Source organism: Kogia breviceps, chromosome 19, assembly GCF_026419965.1.
Source record: "Kogia breviceps isolate mKogBre1 chromosome 19, mKogBre1 haplotype 1, whole genome shotgun sequence".
Classification (NCBI taxonomy): domain Eukaryota; kingdom Metazoa; phylum Chordata; class Mammalia; order Artiodactyla; family Physeteridae; genus Kogia; species Kogia breviceps.
The window spans coordinates 20,662,784-20,679,706 of NC_081328.1; the positions used below are offsets into that span (position 1 = coordinate 20,662,784).

At 42.6% G+C, this 16,923-nt stretch overlaps 1 protein-coding gene across 8 annotated transcripts in view; it reads left to right on the forward strand.

Annotated features, from left to right (window-relative positions):
* The window catches only part of ACACA (acetyl-CoA carboxylase alpha), a 375,954-nt gene that overhangs the window by 226,456 nt on the left and 132,575 nt on the right, over window positions 1–16,923 (forward strand). For all 8 annotated transcript variants that reach the window (XM_067020788.1, XM_067020791.1, XM_067020790.1 and 5 more), the window contains 2 exons: window positions 276–396; window positions 965–1,075. In XM_067020788.1, coding sequence (XP_066876889.1) covers window positions 276–396; window positions 965–1,075 — 232 coding nt within the window. The remainder of the gene's footprint in view (window positions 1–275; window positions 397–964; window positions 1,076–16,923) is intronic.

Here is a 16,923-nt window from a genome sequence, read left to right on the forward strand (position 1 = left end):
CACACTGCTGTATGTGTCAGAGCAGGGATTTAAACCTGTCTGCTTAGTTCCAGATTTTGCTCTTTCTGCTATACCATATTGCTTCCAGACAAAATAGGCACCAAGCTAAGAAGGAAAGATATATGAATGAACAGTATAAAAAATAAGTACAGAGCTCTGGTATTGAATATAAGCTTTCAGTATGCTTTTAGCAGCCTATTGATGGTGGTTATTCTTTTAATGGATTGTTGTTAACGTGTTTAACCTGTATAATTTGGCATGGCTGTATCCACTAGGTACAAGATAACCGATATTATTGGGAAGGAAGAGGGACTTGGAGCAGAGAACCTTCGAGGTTCTGGAATGATTGCTGGAGAATCCTCGTTGGCCTATGATGAGATCATCACCATTAGCCTGGTAAATCTTGCCAGAGCGTGAGATTTTTGGAGAGCTGACTAGGATTTGTTTTTGCTCCCATCCCCGCTTAGTCCCAAATGCGAGCATTTCTTAAAAACTGTATATCTACAATTTGATTTTAATTGTGCACAAAAGTAGGAAGGCAGGATGATGTAAATAATTGAATTTCCCAGCTAAACCTGGCACCTCATGTTAGCGTTTAGTTTAACTTCTTATTTCTCTAAATATTCTACCAGAGTATTAACAGCTGAAATTTCTTCTCCTCTTACTGTTTTCCTTGTTCGTACCTCTAGTGTAGATGCCAAACATCTGTGAAATAAACAAAAGTATAAGAGAAGTAAAGGGCGTATGGTCCTTTAACTGTCTGTTACTTGAATCATTGAATGAATTCTGTACCTTCTTTGCTTTAACCAGGAAATTGTGTTTTTGTATTATTATTAATCAAACAGATTTCCTAAAAAAGCAATCTTTTTTTCTGTTAATGTGGATTTTACATATCTGTGCCTTAGTTATTATAGCTAAGGAGGGAACATAAATATGTGACATGTCGAATTTATTCTTTTTTAAGGTTACATGCCGTGCCATTGGGATTGGAGCTTACCTTGTCCGACTGGGACAGAGAACCATCCAGGTTGAAAATTCTCACTTAATTCTGACAGGAGCTGGGGCCCTCAACAAAGTAAGTTTCTAGGGTTTGGGAGAAGTATGTGAAGCTTTTGGAGGATTATTGTGAATTCCTAATTCTAGATCCTGATTGGTGGAAGGCTTCCTCAGTCTATCTCTTCCCCTCTCCCTCCATCTTCCCTGCCTATTCATTCATTCATTCATTCATTCATTCAACAAAATGAGTGTTTTGAGTACCTACTATGTGCCAGGCACTATTCCAAGCCCTGCTATGTAATAAACAAACCATATGAAACTCCTGCTGTGAGGAGTTTACATTCTGATGTCCTTCTAGAAAGACAGAATTAATTGAATGCTTCTGTTCTGTCCTCCCTCCCTTTTTCTCATCTGTGAGCGAGGGATGTGAGATCTATTCCCAGACATGGAGCTACCTCTGAAACATCCCCTGAACATGTTGAGGGTATCAAGTTTTAATGTTTTGAGAAATTTGTGAAAGCACCTCTGAAAAGGAGCACATATGGTGGTCCCTTGTATGTAAGGAAGTACTTGGTAATTATTGAGTGGAAAGATGGGTGGATGGATGCATGGATGGATTGCTGATAAAGAGTATGACATGGAGATTTATTTTCCCTTCAGAAGAAACGCTTGTGCCTTTTCAATCCAAGCTCATAGTGGCTTTTCCAGAGAGGGAAAAAAAAATGGATAGTGAAGTCACAGCTTGCAAGAGTGAAAACTATCTAAGAATACCTGAATATACAAAGGGCAGTATAGTTCTTTTTTTTTTTTTTTAATTAATTAATTAATTAATTTAGGCTACGTTGGGTCTTCATTGCTACGAGCGGGCTTTCTCTAGTTGCAGTGAGCAGGGGCTACTCTTCATTGCGGTGCACAGCCTTCTCATTACGGTGGCTTCTCTCGTTGCAGAGCACAGGCTCTAGGCGTGCAGACTTCAGTAGTTGCGGCACGCAGACTTAGTTGCTCTGTGGCATGTGGGATCTTCCCGGACCAGGGCTTGAACCTGTGTCCCCTGCGTTGGCAGGCGGATTCTTAACCACTGCGCCCAGGAAGTCCCCGACAGTATAGTTCTGACTTCTTTGCAGGCATAGGAAAATTATTTTCTCTCCAGAGCCAGGAATATGTAATTGTCTGAGGCTGGCTGGCTGGCTGGCTGACTGACCTCGTACAACTCGTGTAACCCCTCAACTCCTCAACTTTCTTTATCTGTCAAAGGGGGATGATAATTTCCACCTCTAAATGATGCTGTGGACATCAAATGAGAAAACATAGGTAAAAGCAGCTAGTAGTTGGCACAAAGTGTTGGCTCACATTACAGTTGCAGTTTCCTTTTCCTCTCCCTTACACGGTTTGGTGATTGAGCTTGCGGAGCTATACGCATGCTAAGTTGTTTACTAGACTCACACAAACTGTTTATGAAGCCTTGGCTTTCAAGTGGAAGGATGGGAATTAAGTGTCCTATCCTATCATTCCCATTTAGAATAAGTTGACACTGCCATCAGTCCAATTAGCTTTTGGGGATGTCAGAAATGAGAATGGTGTAATGTGATAAGTTTGCTCTCTGCATTCGTATGAACTTCGTGTCCTTCTCTGGGCTTGCCTTTCTCTCCAAGGAAGGGCAGAGCAGTGCTAACAACGGCAAACTTGGATGTCCTGCTCTCTTTTTGGAGAGTAGCATGGAAATAAAGATTGTGAACTGCCTCTACTGAGGGAGATTATTGCTGCGGGAGAAACTTACTTTATTTTTAAGTTGTTCTTTTGGATACCTTCTTAGGATGAGATATTGATGAATGCTGAAGAGAATTGTAGATACCATTATCTGTGAGGATAGAATTTAAAGAAGACACCTGCATTTCCATAATGTTCCCGTACCTGAACAAAGAGCTAATTTCTGAAAAGTATCTTGTTACATTGAATTTTTTATTTTCTCCCTGATATCCAAAGAATATTCTGAAGAGCAAAGGTGGTGGTGTTGTGTTGTTGTCGCTGCTGCTGCGGTTTTTGTTTGTTTGTTTGTTTTTTTCCTAAAAACTTGCTAGTTGAATTTCAATCCTGCCACAAAGAAAGCATTAGGGATTTTTTTCTTAAAACCCGGTTGAATTGTTGTGGTCAAATTCATTATATTCATCTTCCTCCTAGTCTGCAGGGCTCCTTGTTAAAGGAGAAGTCTAGTTGTAGGGAAAAGACAGTAAAGCTGTAGCTATAACTTACCCCACAGTGCTCATTTCCAGAAGGCTGCGGTCATTTGTAGCTGAAGGGAGTGATCAGTTATAGGGGTTATTTAACCCTGCTCTGCCCGCTTCACTGTCTTCATGTCACTGCCTCTTATGTGCAGCTGTGGTGCTGGAAGACCCCCGATTTCATGCAAATTGATTAAGAATGTCCTATCTGCCCCTTTGCCTCTCAGGTATAAGAAAGGAAACTAGAAAGGAGCCACACGCTCAGACTGCCTCTTCTGCCTCCCTGCTTGTTCACGTCCTGCCTTTGTCTGCACTGGTGTCTCTTTGCACATCTACCTTTTCTTCCTATAGGAATCTCTGTCTCGCATCCTCTGGGCGTGTGTCCAGGTCACTTTGAGTGCATGCCTCTTCCTGTGTGAGTGCTGGTCTCTGTCTCTTTGTGTCTGTATCTTGCGTCTAGATCCCTCTTTCTCTGTCTGTGTGCCTCCCTGAGTCTCCATGTGTGAGAGTCTTTGTGTGTGTCTGAAACCCTGTAGAGACTCCACAAGCCCTGACCATCTAGCTTGTCGTACGCATGTACCTGTGTAAAGCGGGAATGTAGGCGGTGTATGCGAGCTTTTAGGCTGTAAACATTTGACCCCTACCTTTTTGAGTCTTCATCCTTTATGTTAAACATTAGGGTGAAGGATAAGAAGGGAGGTGGTTGTGCAGAGGTTGTAGGGGGAAAAAAATCTGTGTGTGCAAGTGCCGATCCCATTGACCCCTTTGAAAATTGAAATAATGATAATGCGTGTCTCCTGACTGCATCAAAGTATCAGCACATCAAAAGCCAGGAGGCATGAAATGCAAATGATAAAGTGAAAGCAGATGGATTGTGCATGATCGCCTGATGCCCAATGAATTTTAAAAGGTGCCGGTTTGCAAGGGCGGGTGGGGGGACTGAAATAAACACGTTATCCCTGCAATTCTTTTTTGTTCTTGACGCTCACTCCTGACAATATTTGTTCACACTTGAGTGAACACCCACTTCATCTTTCTCTCTCTCTCTCTGTCTCTCCCTTCTTCCTCTCTCTTTCTCTCTCTCTCTCTCCTCTCTAACTCCACCCCCCAGCCCCCCACCCACCTCTTACACGTCTCAGGTCATGTCGCACTGCAGCTCTGGTGGAAATAATAAGATATAAACCACGAGGTTGTTATTTGCATAGAAATAGCATGGAGCCCCAGGCAGCAGGGGAGAAGGACACAGGGATCATTTGTCTAAAATTTTAATGAAAACTTTTGCTGAGGCAGAGATTTTTTAAAAACTTTCTTTCTCCCTGCTTTTCTCCTCCCCTCCTCACCCCCCTCCAGCCCATCTCTGCTTTGACTGAACATAGTTGGATGTGAAGAGAAAGGTTTGTCACTCCACATATCACACTCCCGTAATGCAGCCACATGTAAATTGTTTGTTCCTTTAATAGATGTGAAGCTGGAGAGACACGTATTCCCAACTTAATACACTGCATGTACGCGTCAAGCTTTTATAGCTACTCTCCATCTCAGTGCTCGTGTGATGTTGCCTGTCGTTAGCCGACCTGGTTTTAATTAGTTTAGACCTTCTAACCTCTTGCTTCCAAAGACTCTTACTTTTTAAAGGATTTCTTTTTGTAGCCAACAGTGGTCATCTGCATATAAAATATAACCATCCTGGCGGCTTCCTGTTTTTCTCTTTCAGTGATTTCACCGTTCACCTACACATCTTATTCACGGGGCCCCATCCTTTGCCACTCTGTCTTTTGTTCCAAAACCAGAAAGTGCTCCCCGTATGCGCCTTTTGATCCCTTGTCCTTGTGATCTCAGTATTTGTGTATTCTCTTTCCTTGAGTGTCTTGCTCTTCATTGCCTGCAGTTATTTGTAAAATACTCAAAATATTACAAAGGTGAGGAGGAATATAGGATCCAGGTTTCCTTAAGTGTTGCAGAAGCAGAGTTGACATTTGAACTCAAGGTAACGAGATGGTGATTAGAGGCAGCCTGCATGACGTTATTTGAAACTTAAAATCAAAAACATCTATCTGGTTCCTTGCTACCTTCTGGGTGGGCCGGTGGCATCAGGGCCATTTTACAGATGGAAAGACAAAAACAGCAAGAGGTAAAGTAACCTAGTTCCACTGACAAAGACTAGAACTAGCAGCACAACATGAACTGCCACATCCCCAAGTTTCATTTAAGATGTGCTCAGTCCCCTGGGCTTAGTGTCCACAAGGCCTGAGAAAAGAAAGTAGCCGGTCATTTTATTTTTTGTCCAAACATCATGAGAGTGATGACATTAGGAAGAGAAGCTTCTAAGGGCCTGCTCTTTCATGTCACTCCAGGTAGTGGATCACAGGTTCCCAGCTCTACAAACTGTAGGCTGTTGGTGGGCAGATCCCTCAAAATGCCTCAGTGAGTGGTAAGGGCAGACTTGATGGACATGACAGACTACCTGCTCAAAGTGAGTCATGCTGGCCTGGCAAAGGCAGCAATCTGTGTGTTTGGGGAACTGGAAAGATAGACCCTTAAGGGGCTGTGACAATTTGTAGAGTCATAAACTCCTAAGTCAAGGTGCTACTGGACGTTTGCAGTGACTTTCGGACCCACTTCCTCTCCCCTCCACTCCCCTTCTCTGTTGCTGTGTAATATGTGTACTGTAACATCAGGTGGTGGGTAGGCTGGGAGGACCTAGTATGATAAGGGAAGTAGACTAGAGCCTGCCGGTTCTCAATCCACTGCCCCAGACTTGGTGAAAGCTCTCTCTGTATACCAGGAAATCAGAATTGCAGTTTTTGACTTGTCCTCTGGACAATTACTGTCTATGGAGGTAAGGCATGTGCCCATGGCCTGATGGATCGATTATAGATTCATTCAAGAGGTGATATATGATTTTCTTGTGATAAGCATTTTAAAGCTTCTGGTTTAAGGCAAAAAAAAAAAAAATCCAATAATCTCATTCCCCTTAGCGAGAGCTGGCCCCTATTTCCACTGAATCTGCCAGGAAAAAAACAGTTATGTGATGAGTGTTGCTAGGGCTATATGTTAGGCCTGTAGGGGGCTAATTCTGCTAATCTTACTTTTGAGACTTGATATCAGTCCTTCTCTGGACCTCAGTTTCCAAATACATATTTGTATGTGTCTGTACATGTGAAATGTGACTCTATTGGGTATAGTATCAGAGTTCCTCCCAGGAGCTTGGAGCACCAGGGGACTGCACTGTGCATCCTCCCTCCTCACCCATGACTGTGACACTCAACGTGAGAGTCAGTCCCGGAGGCTCGAGAAAGCAAGGGGGCAGTTCTTTAGCTTTTTTGTGAGGCAGCATTGTAACTGTCACATAACTGAAAGAGGTGGAATAGTTAAGACTGGCTATGTTTGAGTCCAGGCTCTGCCACCTCTGAGTTGTGTGACCTTGGGCAGTGCATTTAACCCTTCCAGGACACAGTTGTATTAATTGTAAAACGGGGATCATAATAGTACCTATCTACCAGGCTCTTGTGCAGATTCTATGAGTTAATACTGGTAAATCACTGGCACTGTTGTGGTCTTCCCTGTGATGCAGTTAGGGGTCTTTCTCATTGCAACTCATTATCCAGGCCCTGGAAGGGAAATACAAACACAACATTCTCTCTATTTTCTGACCCTTTGAAGGCAAAAATTCCTTTAAGAAAATGTTAGATGTCAGTCCTCACTGTGGCATACATTCATGTATTGACTTCCCCTATAGATGTTATCTAAAGACAATCACACACTTTGGAAAGCCATTAATGTGTGAGGCCCCATGTTCAGTCCTGATAGGGTAGTATATGTGTCAGTCATCTGTCTGGGAGAGTCCCCAAGGACTTGTTGATACAATAGCCCATAATCACTCTAAGGATCAATCCAGCAATTTGCGTTTTTGAAAGTCCCTAACTACCTATTTTCACAAAAGACAGGCCCTGTGCTCTGAAGCTCCAGATGGGATTGCTCTCCTTTCTAAAGAGGGCATTTGAGCTTTCTGAGTAAGCCTCGCGTTAGCATTATGAACGAGTTCTCAGAAAGGGTTGCAGTGGGCACATCCCCTTAGTTTTCAAGCCCTTCCCCCTGCACACACACAAAATATGGGCACACCTGACTCTGTCTGGGGGGTTGTTTTATTTGTCTTTCGTTTGATGTTCCTTGGGTTTGGTAGGAAACTGTACCAGGTATCTTGGACTCCATTAGTGAGTCAAGGTAATATACCAGAAGTCTGATCCGGGGCTCTCTGGTAGAATTGCTATTCAGAGCTCCATTGCCTCTGACTCTCTAAGACAGCCCATGTGGGCGTGGTGGCTTAGAGACTCAGGACAGGAGACCCACACAAGCATCAAGTCAAAGCTCTGAGTCTCTGCCTGGGCATTAAATAGAGACTCAGGAATTATCATGTTTGACAAACTATTATAAATGTGCTCAAACTTTTTAAAGTTTCAAAGCCTTTAGATTATTAAAAAAAAAAAAAAAGCAAACGAAAAACTTTTGATCATTCCTTTTCTTGCCATTTACTAGGTAAAGCAACGTTGGGCTCTAATCTCTTTGGGGCTCAATTTCCTCTTTGTAAAATACATTTCCCACCTTAAGGTGAAGGCCAGAGTTTCTCTTAATCTTAAATTCTCTTTAATTTCTAGTATTCTGCTATGCTATGAAGATGTATCTTGATTTGTAGCCAGGGAACTGTGTTAGGCTGGGTCAGGGAGAGAATGGATGAGGGGAAGGAGTTGGGGAGGATCAAAAAAGTGACTACATGTGAGAGAATTTTATGTTAGTGAGATTACATATCAGTGATGTGTAAAATTATTACATATCAGCAAGATTAGGAATGGGAGTTGTAAATCATAACAATTCAAAAATTTTTTGTTTCTTATCCATATTATGGAAGAATAAATGCCCCGTGGTGGGTGGGAGGGGTGCTATCGTTCATGATGACACCAAGGGGCCATAGATTTATAATTGTTGGGAGTGGAAGGATCCTCAAAAGTCCAACCACCCAACTGTTGTTTGAATTTCCTCTGTGACTCCATTACCAAATAGTCATTCAGTTATGCCTGAAAAACTCAACTGAAGGGGAGTTCAGTACTTTTTCAGCCAATCCCTTTCATCTGTATAAAGTTCTTCCTTATATTTGGCTAAAGGCTGTTTCTCTGTACAGACAAACTAATACCTCTTAAAAAGTAGTTCAGAATTAACAAAGCAACTCCCAGTTTGATGGTCTGGCTTATGTAGAACTGAACAGAACCAAATTCTTTCCCATGTATTTTTGCTTTCAGAGTCTGGTCTTGTCTCAAGAACAAATGTAGTGAAGATGAAAATGCTCTTCAAAGATAGAAAAGAAATTGGACTCATAAATAACATTCTTGCCAGCTGAAAATATGAAATACTTAGTAATTACTAGAGAAACAGCTAAAACTCACCACTATGAAGTAGTACTCTATGGAACCTTAGGAGTCTGCCACATGGTGTCACGTAAGGCTTTTAGACCTGCCCATCACCTGCCGTATCGAAAGTCCGGATCCTAATACATGATTGAAAGATAGGTCTTTCTGAGTGCTGCATATTTAGGTACTGGTTAAAAACTCATGGTTTGGTGGTACTTGAATCAATAAAGGTGCTGTAGACTGAGATGATCTTAAGCTCTATGGGCTTAAGATGTAAAATGCTAGAGCTTATTACCCTCTCAGCTCAGGGAGCAGTCAGTCTCTGGCTCACTTCATGCGTGTGAACCTCCATTACATCTCTACCCGCTCTCTAGAGGGTCCATTCCAGCCTCCCGGACTGGGATGCTTCTCGAGTATTGGAATCAAGAGATGCCTCCACTTCACAGGTTCTGTGGCGTGTAGGGTCTCTGCACGTTCTCCCTCTAATAAAACCTTGTCCCTGAACTCAAGCTAAGTGCCCCCTGAGGACTGCCAGCACAGTGCCCTAAGCAGAGCAGCTTGGCGTTTTCATCTTCCATTCAGATGTTACGCCTTCTTATGCTGGATTTTCTTCACCTTTCTTTCTACACATGTTCATAGCTCTGTCTTTGCAAATTACGGTTCAGTTGAAGCTTTGCTATTCCATCTTTCCCTCTCCTCTCCCCTTAACCTTTCTTCTCCCCCAACCCCAGCCTGAAACCCAAGTAAATTAGCTTTTCACCCCTGCCCCCCAGTTAAAAAAAAAAATCCCATACTCCTTCAACAGTGTCTGTTCTTGGATTTGCAGTCAGCAGCCATCTCCAATAACCATCCAGCTGTCAGCTTTGCAGCTCCCCACTACCTCCCACCTCCCCCATCACTCACCAGAGGAAAAAGAGAGCCAGAGCCAGAGCTTGAAATATATCATGCAATAGTGTATCATGAATTTGTTGTGAATCACAGCGGTGAAGCAGGTTTATTTATTTCTGAGACCTTAAATCAATACAAAGTAGGTCTCTTAGTTCTGAGGCTGGGATGGAGTGTGAAAAAATGAGCCCATTGTACTCTTAAAACTTTGGGGAAAGGAGATGACAGCTATATAATTCCATTTACCAGGCACTAGGGGCTTTAATGTGAAGGTGACAGGGAGCTCTTTGTGCATTTAGAGCACCATATCTTCTAAATAAAAGATCTGTAGACTTGATAGTGGAGCATAGCTCCGAGTTTAATAATCTCCAAGCATTAGACCGAGCCAATATGTTCCCAAGTCTGAGAGGTCCCCCCCAAACGCTCATAAATTAAAAGTGCAAGAACTGCACACGTTGGTAGATTAGAAATGCAAGGACTTCAGTCTTCCAGGGGGAAGACAGACCTGGTCCCTGGCTGTGCACAGACTGCTGTGTGAATATGATAAAGATGCAGGAAACGAGACTGTTTAGAAACCTGACTCCTGGCTGTTCATCATTCTCGGGAATGTCCCCCGTGCATGGATCCAAATCTGGCTATGTCTCCTCTCATTCAGAGTGGCCATCTTCACACAGTCTAATCAGCTGATGTACACAGTCAGGGGTGTTGAATTATGAAAGGAGAAGCTTTAAGAGCTGTTTAGATTGAGCTGTAGATTATCATGCCCAGGCTTCAAGTTTTTCTGGTTGATTCTTCACTGGTTCCTAGTTTTTTAAATGTCTCAGAGTCTGGAATTTAAGCCCTTTAAAATAGTTTGCACATAAGAGAAATCGAGAAATCGGTGTTTATTAAGGAAAGGAACTCACCCAAATTTAACCAACAGCATAAGATGCAAATATGAGAAGTCAAGACCATTGGAACATATAATCAAGTTTTGCGTATCTTCATTTTCTGTCTAACCCTCTGATAAAATGTCTTCTCAATAGCTAAAGCAGGTTTATGCAGTTCAGTAGAGCAACCCTAGTATAATATGACTTTATAGTACATAGAGTTACTAGCTTAATTCTAGCCCAGGTAAAGAAGTTTGAAAGAAAAACCCAGTGTCTACACTGGGGGAAACTAAAAGGAGAGGAAAATTGAACCACTCATTTTGCTTAAGGAGTCTGCTACACATTGTAACACTAATAGGAAAGACTTCGTTTGCTTATAGTAGTTCAGCTTGCTAAAAATACAAACCAGAGCTGAGTTTTTATAGAGCAGTGAGAATTATGGCAGTTCACCTGCATTTATTGTGTGCCTGTTGTGTGTAAAGCTCTGTTCTTATGCTGTGGGTGTACAAAGATGATTCCTGCTCTCATGGAGCTTAAATTTAGGCTAAAAGACAATAACAGGCTTTCCATGTGTTCTCAGGGGAAAACATTAAATTGCTACCCATCAGATGTAAATGAGAAAACACAAACAAAAAGGCTGCAAAGATGAAAGAAAGGTCAGTGTTACTCCCCAAGAAGCCAGATCCCAGCAGGCACCAAACTCTGTGCCTCGCCACTGGTGGGCACAGGCAGATAGATAGCCACACAGCCATCTGCCTTCCACCAACCTCACGTCCAATGTCCTATTCAGAAAAACCACTGGGAGGTGACTGGAAAAAAAAAAAAAAAAAAAAGAAATATATATATGTATATATATATATATGTGTGTGTGTGTCTGTGTGTCTATATATATATACACACACACACACACACACACATATATATATAGTTCTCACAACTCAATACTAGAAAAACAACCCGGTAACTTTTTAAATGGGTAAAAACTTTGAATAGACATTTCACCAAAGGCATAAGGATGGTAAATAAGCACACAAAAAAATATTTATCATTAGTCATTAGGGAAATGCAAATTAAAACCACAATTAGACACCACTAAACAAATAAAAAATTCTAAGCAGACAATATTAAGTGTTGGTGAGGATGCAAAACAACTGGAACTCTCGTGTATTGGTGGGAATGCAAAATGGTACAGCCACTTTGAAAAAGTTTAGCTTTTTTAAAAAAATAGAGTCAGTTATCCACTTACCATATAACCTAGCAATCCTACTCCTAGGTATTTATTCAACAGAAATGAAAATGTATATTCGTACAGAAACGTGTACGTGAATGTCTCTAGCAGCTTTATTCATAGTTGCCAAAAACTGGAGACCACCCAAATGTCTGCTAACGGGCAAAGAGATGGACAAGGTGTGTTATTTCCATAAAATGGAATAGTACTGTGCAGTAAAAAAAGTAACTACTGCCACCTGCGTCAGCATGAATAAATCTCAGATGCATTATGCTGACTGAAAGAAGCTAGACTCATAACATTCTAGAAAAGGCAATATTGTTGAGACACAAGGATCAGTGGTTGTCAGAGGTGGGAGAAGGGAATTGATTACAAAGAGAATGAGAATACTTTGGGGGCTGATGAAAACTTTTGGGGTGATTGTGGTGGTGGTTATATGCCTATGTGATGTCAAATTTCATGTACACCTAAAAATCGATAATTTTACTATATGTGAATTATACCTCAATAGACCACACTTTTAAAATTTTTCTATTTTTGGAAGTAATTTATTGTCAGTATGCTCAAGTCTGTAGCTAAATGAGCAGTTGATGGATCCCTGAGATGAGTGATTTCGTTTGACATCAGTTTTGACTCTGGAAGCCTATGCCTGTTCTCATACATTTAACAAGTAAACTGTCATGTGGCTCTTCTCTACCCCAGTTACATTAAAAATGAGTCTCTGTTCCTCACCCGTCCATCTTCAAATCTTTACCATCCTTCTGCCATCTAAGTCATTCATTCCTCTGTTCTCCCTACATCTCAGAAAACAGAGATCTTCCCAGTGTCATTTCTGGCCTGTATCATCTCAGTTTCTTTTTGGCTAAATATGTTTTGTCTCTTTACTCCAGTTTATCCATCAGCAAACCTGATCACTTTGTAATTTTGCTGCTAATTGAGAGATATTTGGTCTTGCGGTGGACAGTGTTTAATCCAGCCGTGGCTCACACCAGAGGCTTTCCCATTCTGTGCCAGCAGTGTGTTCCTGTGCCCCTTCTCGGTCCCCAACCCTAGCCTGCCAGCTGCCAACCAGCTCTGGAGGGTTTGCCAGTGACAATAGTGGCAACAAAGTGGGGAGAGGAACTTGTAACCCTGAGTCTTTGTATTCAGAGACTGTGTTTTGGAACCCCCAAGTATTCTTGGTCTCATAGGCACTGGTCCTGTCTCCCTAGAGATTTAATTCCATTCACCCTTGGATATATTCCTGGAGAAACATTTACACAGTAATATGTGCTGCACCACTTAATATTGTTAATTGGAGATTGAATTACTCGTCAGCTTTTAAAAATGTAGTCCTGTCAGGTCAAGGAGGAGGGTGTTAGCAGCATGAGTAGATGAGCTATTGCACTTTTTCTTCCCCTTCCTCTTTTCTCTCCCCCCTCCCTTTTCCTCTCTCATCCTTTCTCCTTTCTTTTGTTCCCATTTTAATACTTCTTCCGTGTTCCCAGTTATTCTTTCTCATCTCTCTCTTTCTGCCTTAGCCAAACCTTTATTGATAACCTGACAGGTCCCCAGAGTGACTTTAATATCTAGAATCATGGATGAAGTCCAATGATGACAGTTGCTCAGGAAATTTACAAAAACCCTCCTCAAATCCTCTTGAGAATAGAAATATCGTAATGAAATGGAGTATTGCAGCAAGGACTCAGCTTGTGTAGCCTAATTCTTAGATGCAGGAGGACTCTTGTACTCCCTGCTTCTTTAACTGACCCATCAGGAATGTTTAAAGGGGGAAAGATTGAATAAAGGGGGGAAAGCAGCAGAATTCATTTTTTATTCCATTGATATGCATCATTATTTTTCACATCTTCAGCACATGATTGCAAATATTTGCTTATAAGTCGGAAGGTCCCCAACATAATGTATATATCAGGACAAAAGCAATTTAAAAAAAAATTGAGCTAAGTTACATCTATGAAACTTGGAAATCTCAGTGCCTGTGTGCTGACAAGTAAATACTACATTCATTCAGTATTACACAGTGATTTCATTTGCACAAAACCTCACAGTGCTCTGCCACTTCAGTCAAACGTCTGGAGCACTGGGGAAGGGAAGAACGTGTTTATCTTGATCTCCAAAAAGGGATTTAAGGGCGAGAGCAGGCGGTCTATTAGACTGTTTTCATTGCCTGTCAGCTGTGGTAAACCTGAGCTGTCTGCAGTGTCTCTAGATAAGGGGCAACAGCAGCAGCGGCTAAGGCCTCTGCATGTATGTATGTATGTATGGCTGCATTCATTTGTACTTTCTGTGTATCTCAAAATTTCTAAAGGCTATGTAGCATCTTTCATGGAGCCTCTAACATTTGTGTTCTGCTAATCACTGGCTGTATGCAGTGCTCTTAACTCCCAGGTCTGCCAGCTGTAAGTGCTGGATGAGGCTGAAGTTTATATGGAGAGTGAATGGAGATCCTCTTTCAGGCTCAGCCCTGCGGCGTGGGTACTCTTCAGTAGGGGACCTGAGATGGTGCCTGTTCTTAGTATGGCATGGCACTGCCTCTCCACTTAGACCTGGGGCAAAGTGGGGCCTCATCAGAGTCACCTCTGTTTGAGTGGTTCCTATGTTTAAGTGGCTATTGATGCTTGTTGGGCAGATAAACTAAAAGTTTGTATCGTGCAGTATAAAATGTGAGAGGAATAATTTCGGAACTGGAACCTGGCAAGCAACTTGACTTATACAAGAATGCATATGTCCAAGTTGGAAAAAAATTGGTGAATGAAGCTTGCCCACTTCATGAAAATATTATGTTAATGAGGGTTGTTTACCCCAGGTTTTTCTGTAGAAGATTGGTAGGGCAGTAGATTGAAGAATAAAACAGTGGTTCTCTCTATGTGGGTTCTTTACTTTGCCTTCCTCAACGCTCATCAGGGTTAGTGTAACTGTTCCAGCACGACCATTTCAGAGTTAGGCAGAATGGATTTTGTCCTCGCCCAGATTCTGCTTTTGCAGTTGGAGCTTTTGTTGTGAAGTATTCTAAAATCATTAAAACCACTTGAGTCAGCAATGACCCCTATAAATCAGGAGCTATTGTGTGTGCCCTCATTCTACTGGTGCATGCTCCAAACATATGGTCATTGAAGATGAACTGGAGGCTCCTGCTTTCTCTTCACCGACTGTTAAGTAGCTATGATTGTGGGCATTTGTTTGTGGTTAGTGAAGCAGGTTTCATTTTTGTGTGTCCTTCCCCTCTTCACCCCCTACCTCATATGATAAGGCTGATCAGAGAGAGCTCTTTGGATACTCTGTTAATCTGTCCTATAATTTTTATCTTTAATTCCCAAATTAAATGAATCCCCTTGCATGACAAACATTTCTTTAGCCCAGGGTAATGTTCTTGGTTGTGGTAAGCCCTGGTTTTCTTTCTGAACCCAGAGGAGAAGAAATGTATAAATACTGCTGCCTTTTCAGAGCAATGCCAACACGTCAGAGCCTGAGTTTCCACTTGTAAAGGGAAGACATGCCAAGTTATTATACTCTTGCTCCTTCCAAGTCCGTCTCCTATTAGTTTGTAAGAATATGGGGTAGAATGGGGAAATGAGAGAGCCTCCAGGAGTAGCCCAGTTCTAGAGGCTCTCTTCCTTTTTTTTTTTTTTTTCCCCCCCGGTATGCAGGCTTCTCACTGTTGTGGCCTCTCCCATTGTGGAGCACAGGCTCTGGACGCGCAGGCTCAGCGGCCATGGCTCATGGGCCCAGCTGCTCCGCGGCATGTGGGATATTCCCAGACCAGGGCACGAACCTGAGTCCCCTGCATCAGCAGGCAGACTCTCAACCACTGTGCCACCAGGGAAGCCCTCTCTTCTTCTTTGAAATGAAGGGGCAAAGACATCCGAGGAAGGTGTATTTGAACAGCTAAGCGTCTCTCAGTCTGTTTCAGTCCCTTTTTCTGAAATTGGTCCTCGATGGGTTCATTACTGATTTTGGAGAGGTGTGAGGTTCTAAGTGGTTGGATGTTATCAAGTGCTAGAGACAGTGTTTCATGGGAAAGAAAATCGCGTTTCTGAGCAGAAAATAGCCCCAGCTCTCTCTTCTAGGCAGTAAGGAGTTCTGGGCTCCTGTCGGATTGTGGGTATCAGATATTCAGGGTCAGCACAGTGTCTCCTTTTTATTTCTTTTCCCCCTTTCCAATTTTATTTTAATAATTAAAAATACTGCTGATCACACTGAATGACTTCTGGCAGAGAGGCCGTCTGTCCCAGAAGGACCAGTTGTGGGCCATCAGGTTTATGACATCCATAAAACCAGAGCCAGATCAGAGTGTGGCCTCCCTGAGTGACAGGGTTTCTGCCTCCGCCAGGGTCCTCCATCATCTGACTGCTTTGGACATTTGTTTGGGGTTGGGTTTTCATTCTGTTTTGTTTCCTGATGCATGTGCGAGTGTGCGTATGCACACATTTAAAGATAGAAATGAAACAGGTATGTAATGCCCTCTGCCTGTTAGAAAGACTAAAGCCATAAAAATAACAAACGGCGAGTATTTGCTAGAATGTCAAAGTTATGAGTTTATTTTGTAATGATGTGCTCCTGCCTTCATGAGGTAAACTGGCCGTGGCGGAGGTGTTATTAGTAATATGGACTCAGTGGAGCAGAAAGCCGAGTGACCGAGAGATCAGTGTATCAGTCAGGGAGAGGGCAAATGGAGAGAGACAGCAGGAGAATGAGAAAAGAGCTGCAGCGCCTGGGCTGAGATGAAAGACAGACCGAGAGGCGGATGGGAGCCCAGTGGTCAGATATGGCCTCCCTGGTTCTGGGGGCTCCTTCAAAGGAGCTGCTGGTGTGTTACTTAGTTCAGGGCTGCCTGCAAAGGCTTTTTCTTTGTGCTTCCTTAGCGAAGAAAGCAGTAATCCGAGAGCCATTTTGCTTCCCATATTCCTTTCAGAAGAGTCTCTTCCATCCTTCCTAGCTGAAGTTAAATGGGACCAAGGCCAACTGGGTCACATGGAGGTCATTGCTTTGGCCACCACCTTCCTCAGCCTTTGGTGGGTCTTGATGTTGGGGCTGACCCAGCATGCAGGGAAACCAGCTCCCAACAGGAAGGGGCAGGATGGGAATATACAGGTAGAATTTGCTGGTCTTTCATTTCTTTGCTTCTCCCCAGGGACTGGAAATGAATAAAAGTAAGGAAGAAATTTTGTGTTGTGGTTATTTTCTAAAGAAGGAAAGGGAAAAGAAAAGGTAAAATACAGTAAGCGCTCTACAACCGTTAAGAGCTCTCCAGAGCTACCATAGATGACTGGCAATTACTACACACTCAGCAGTTTGCAATAGTCAGTGATCAGGCCGCCCAGCGT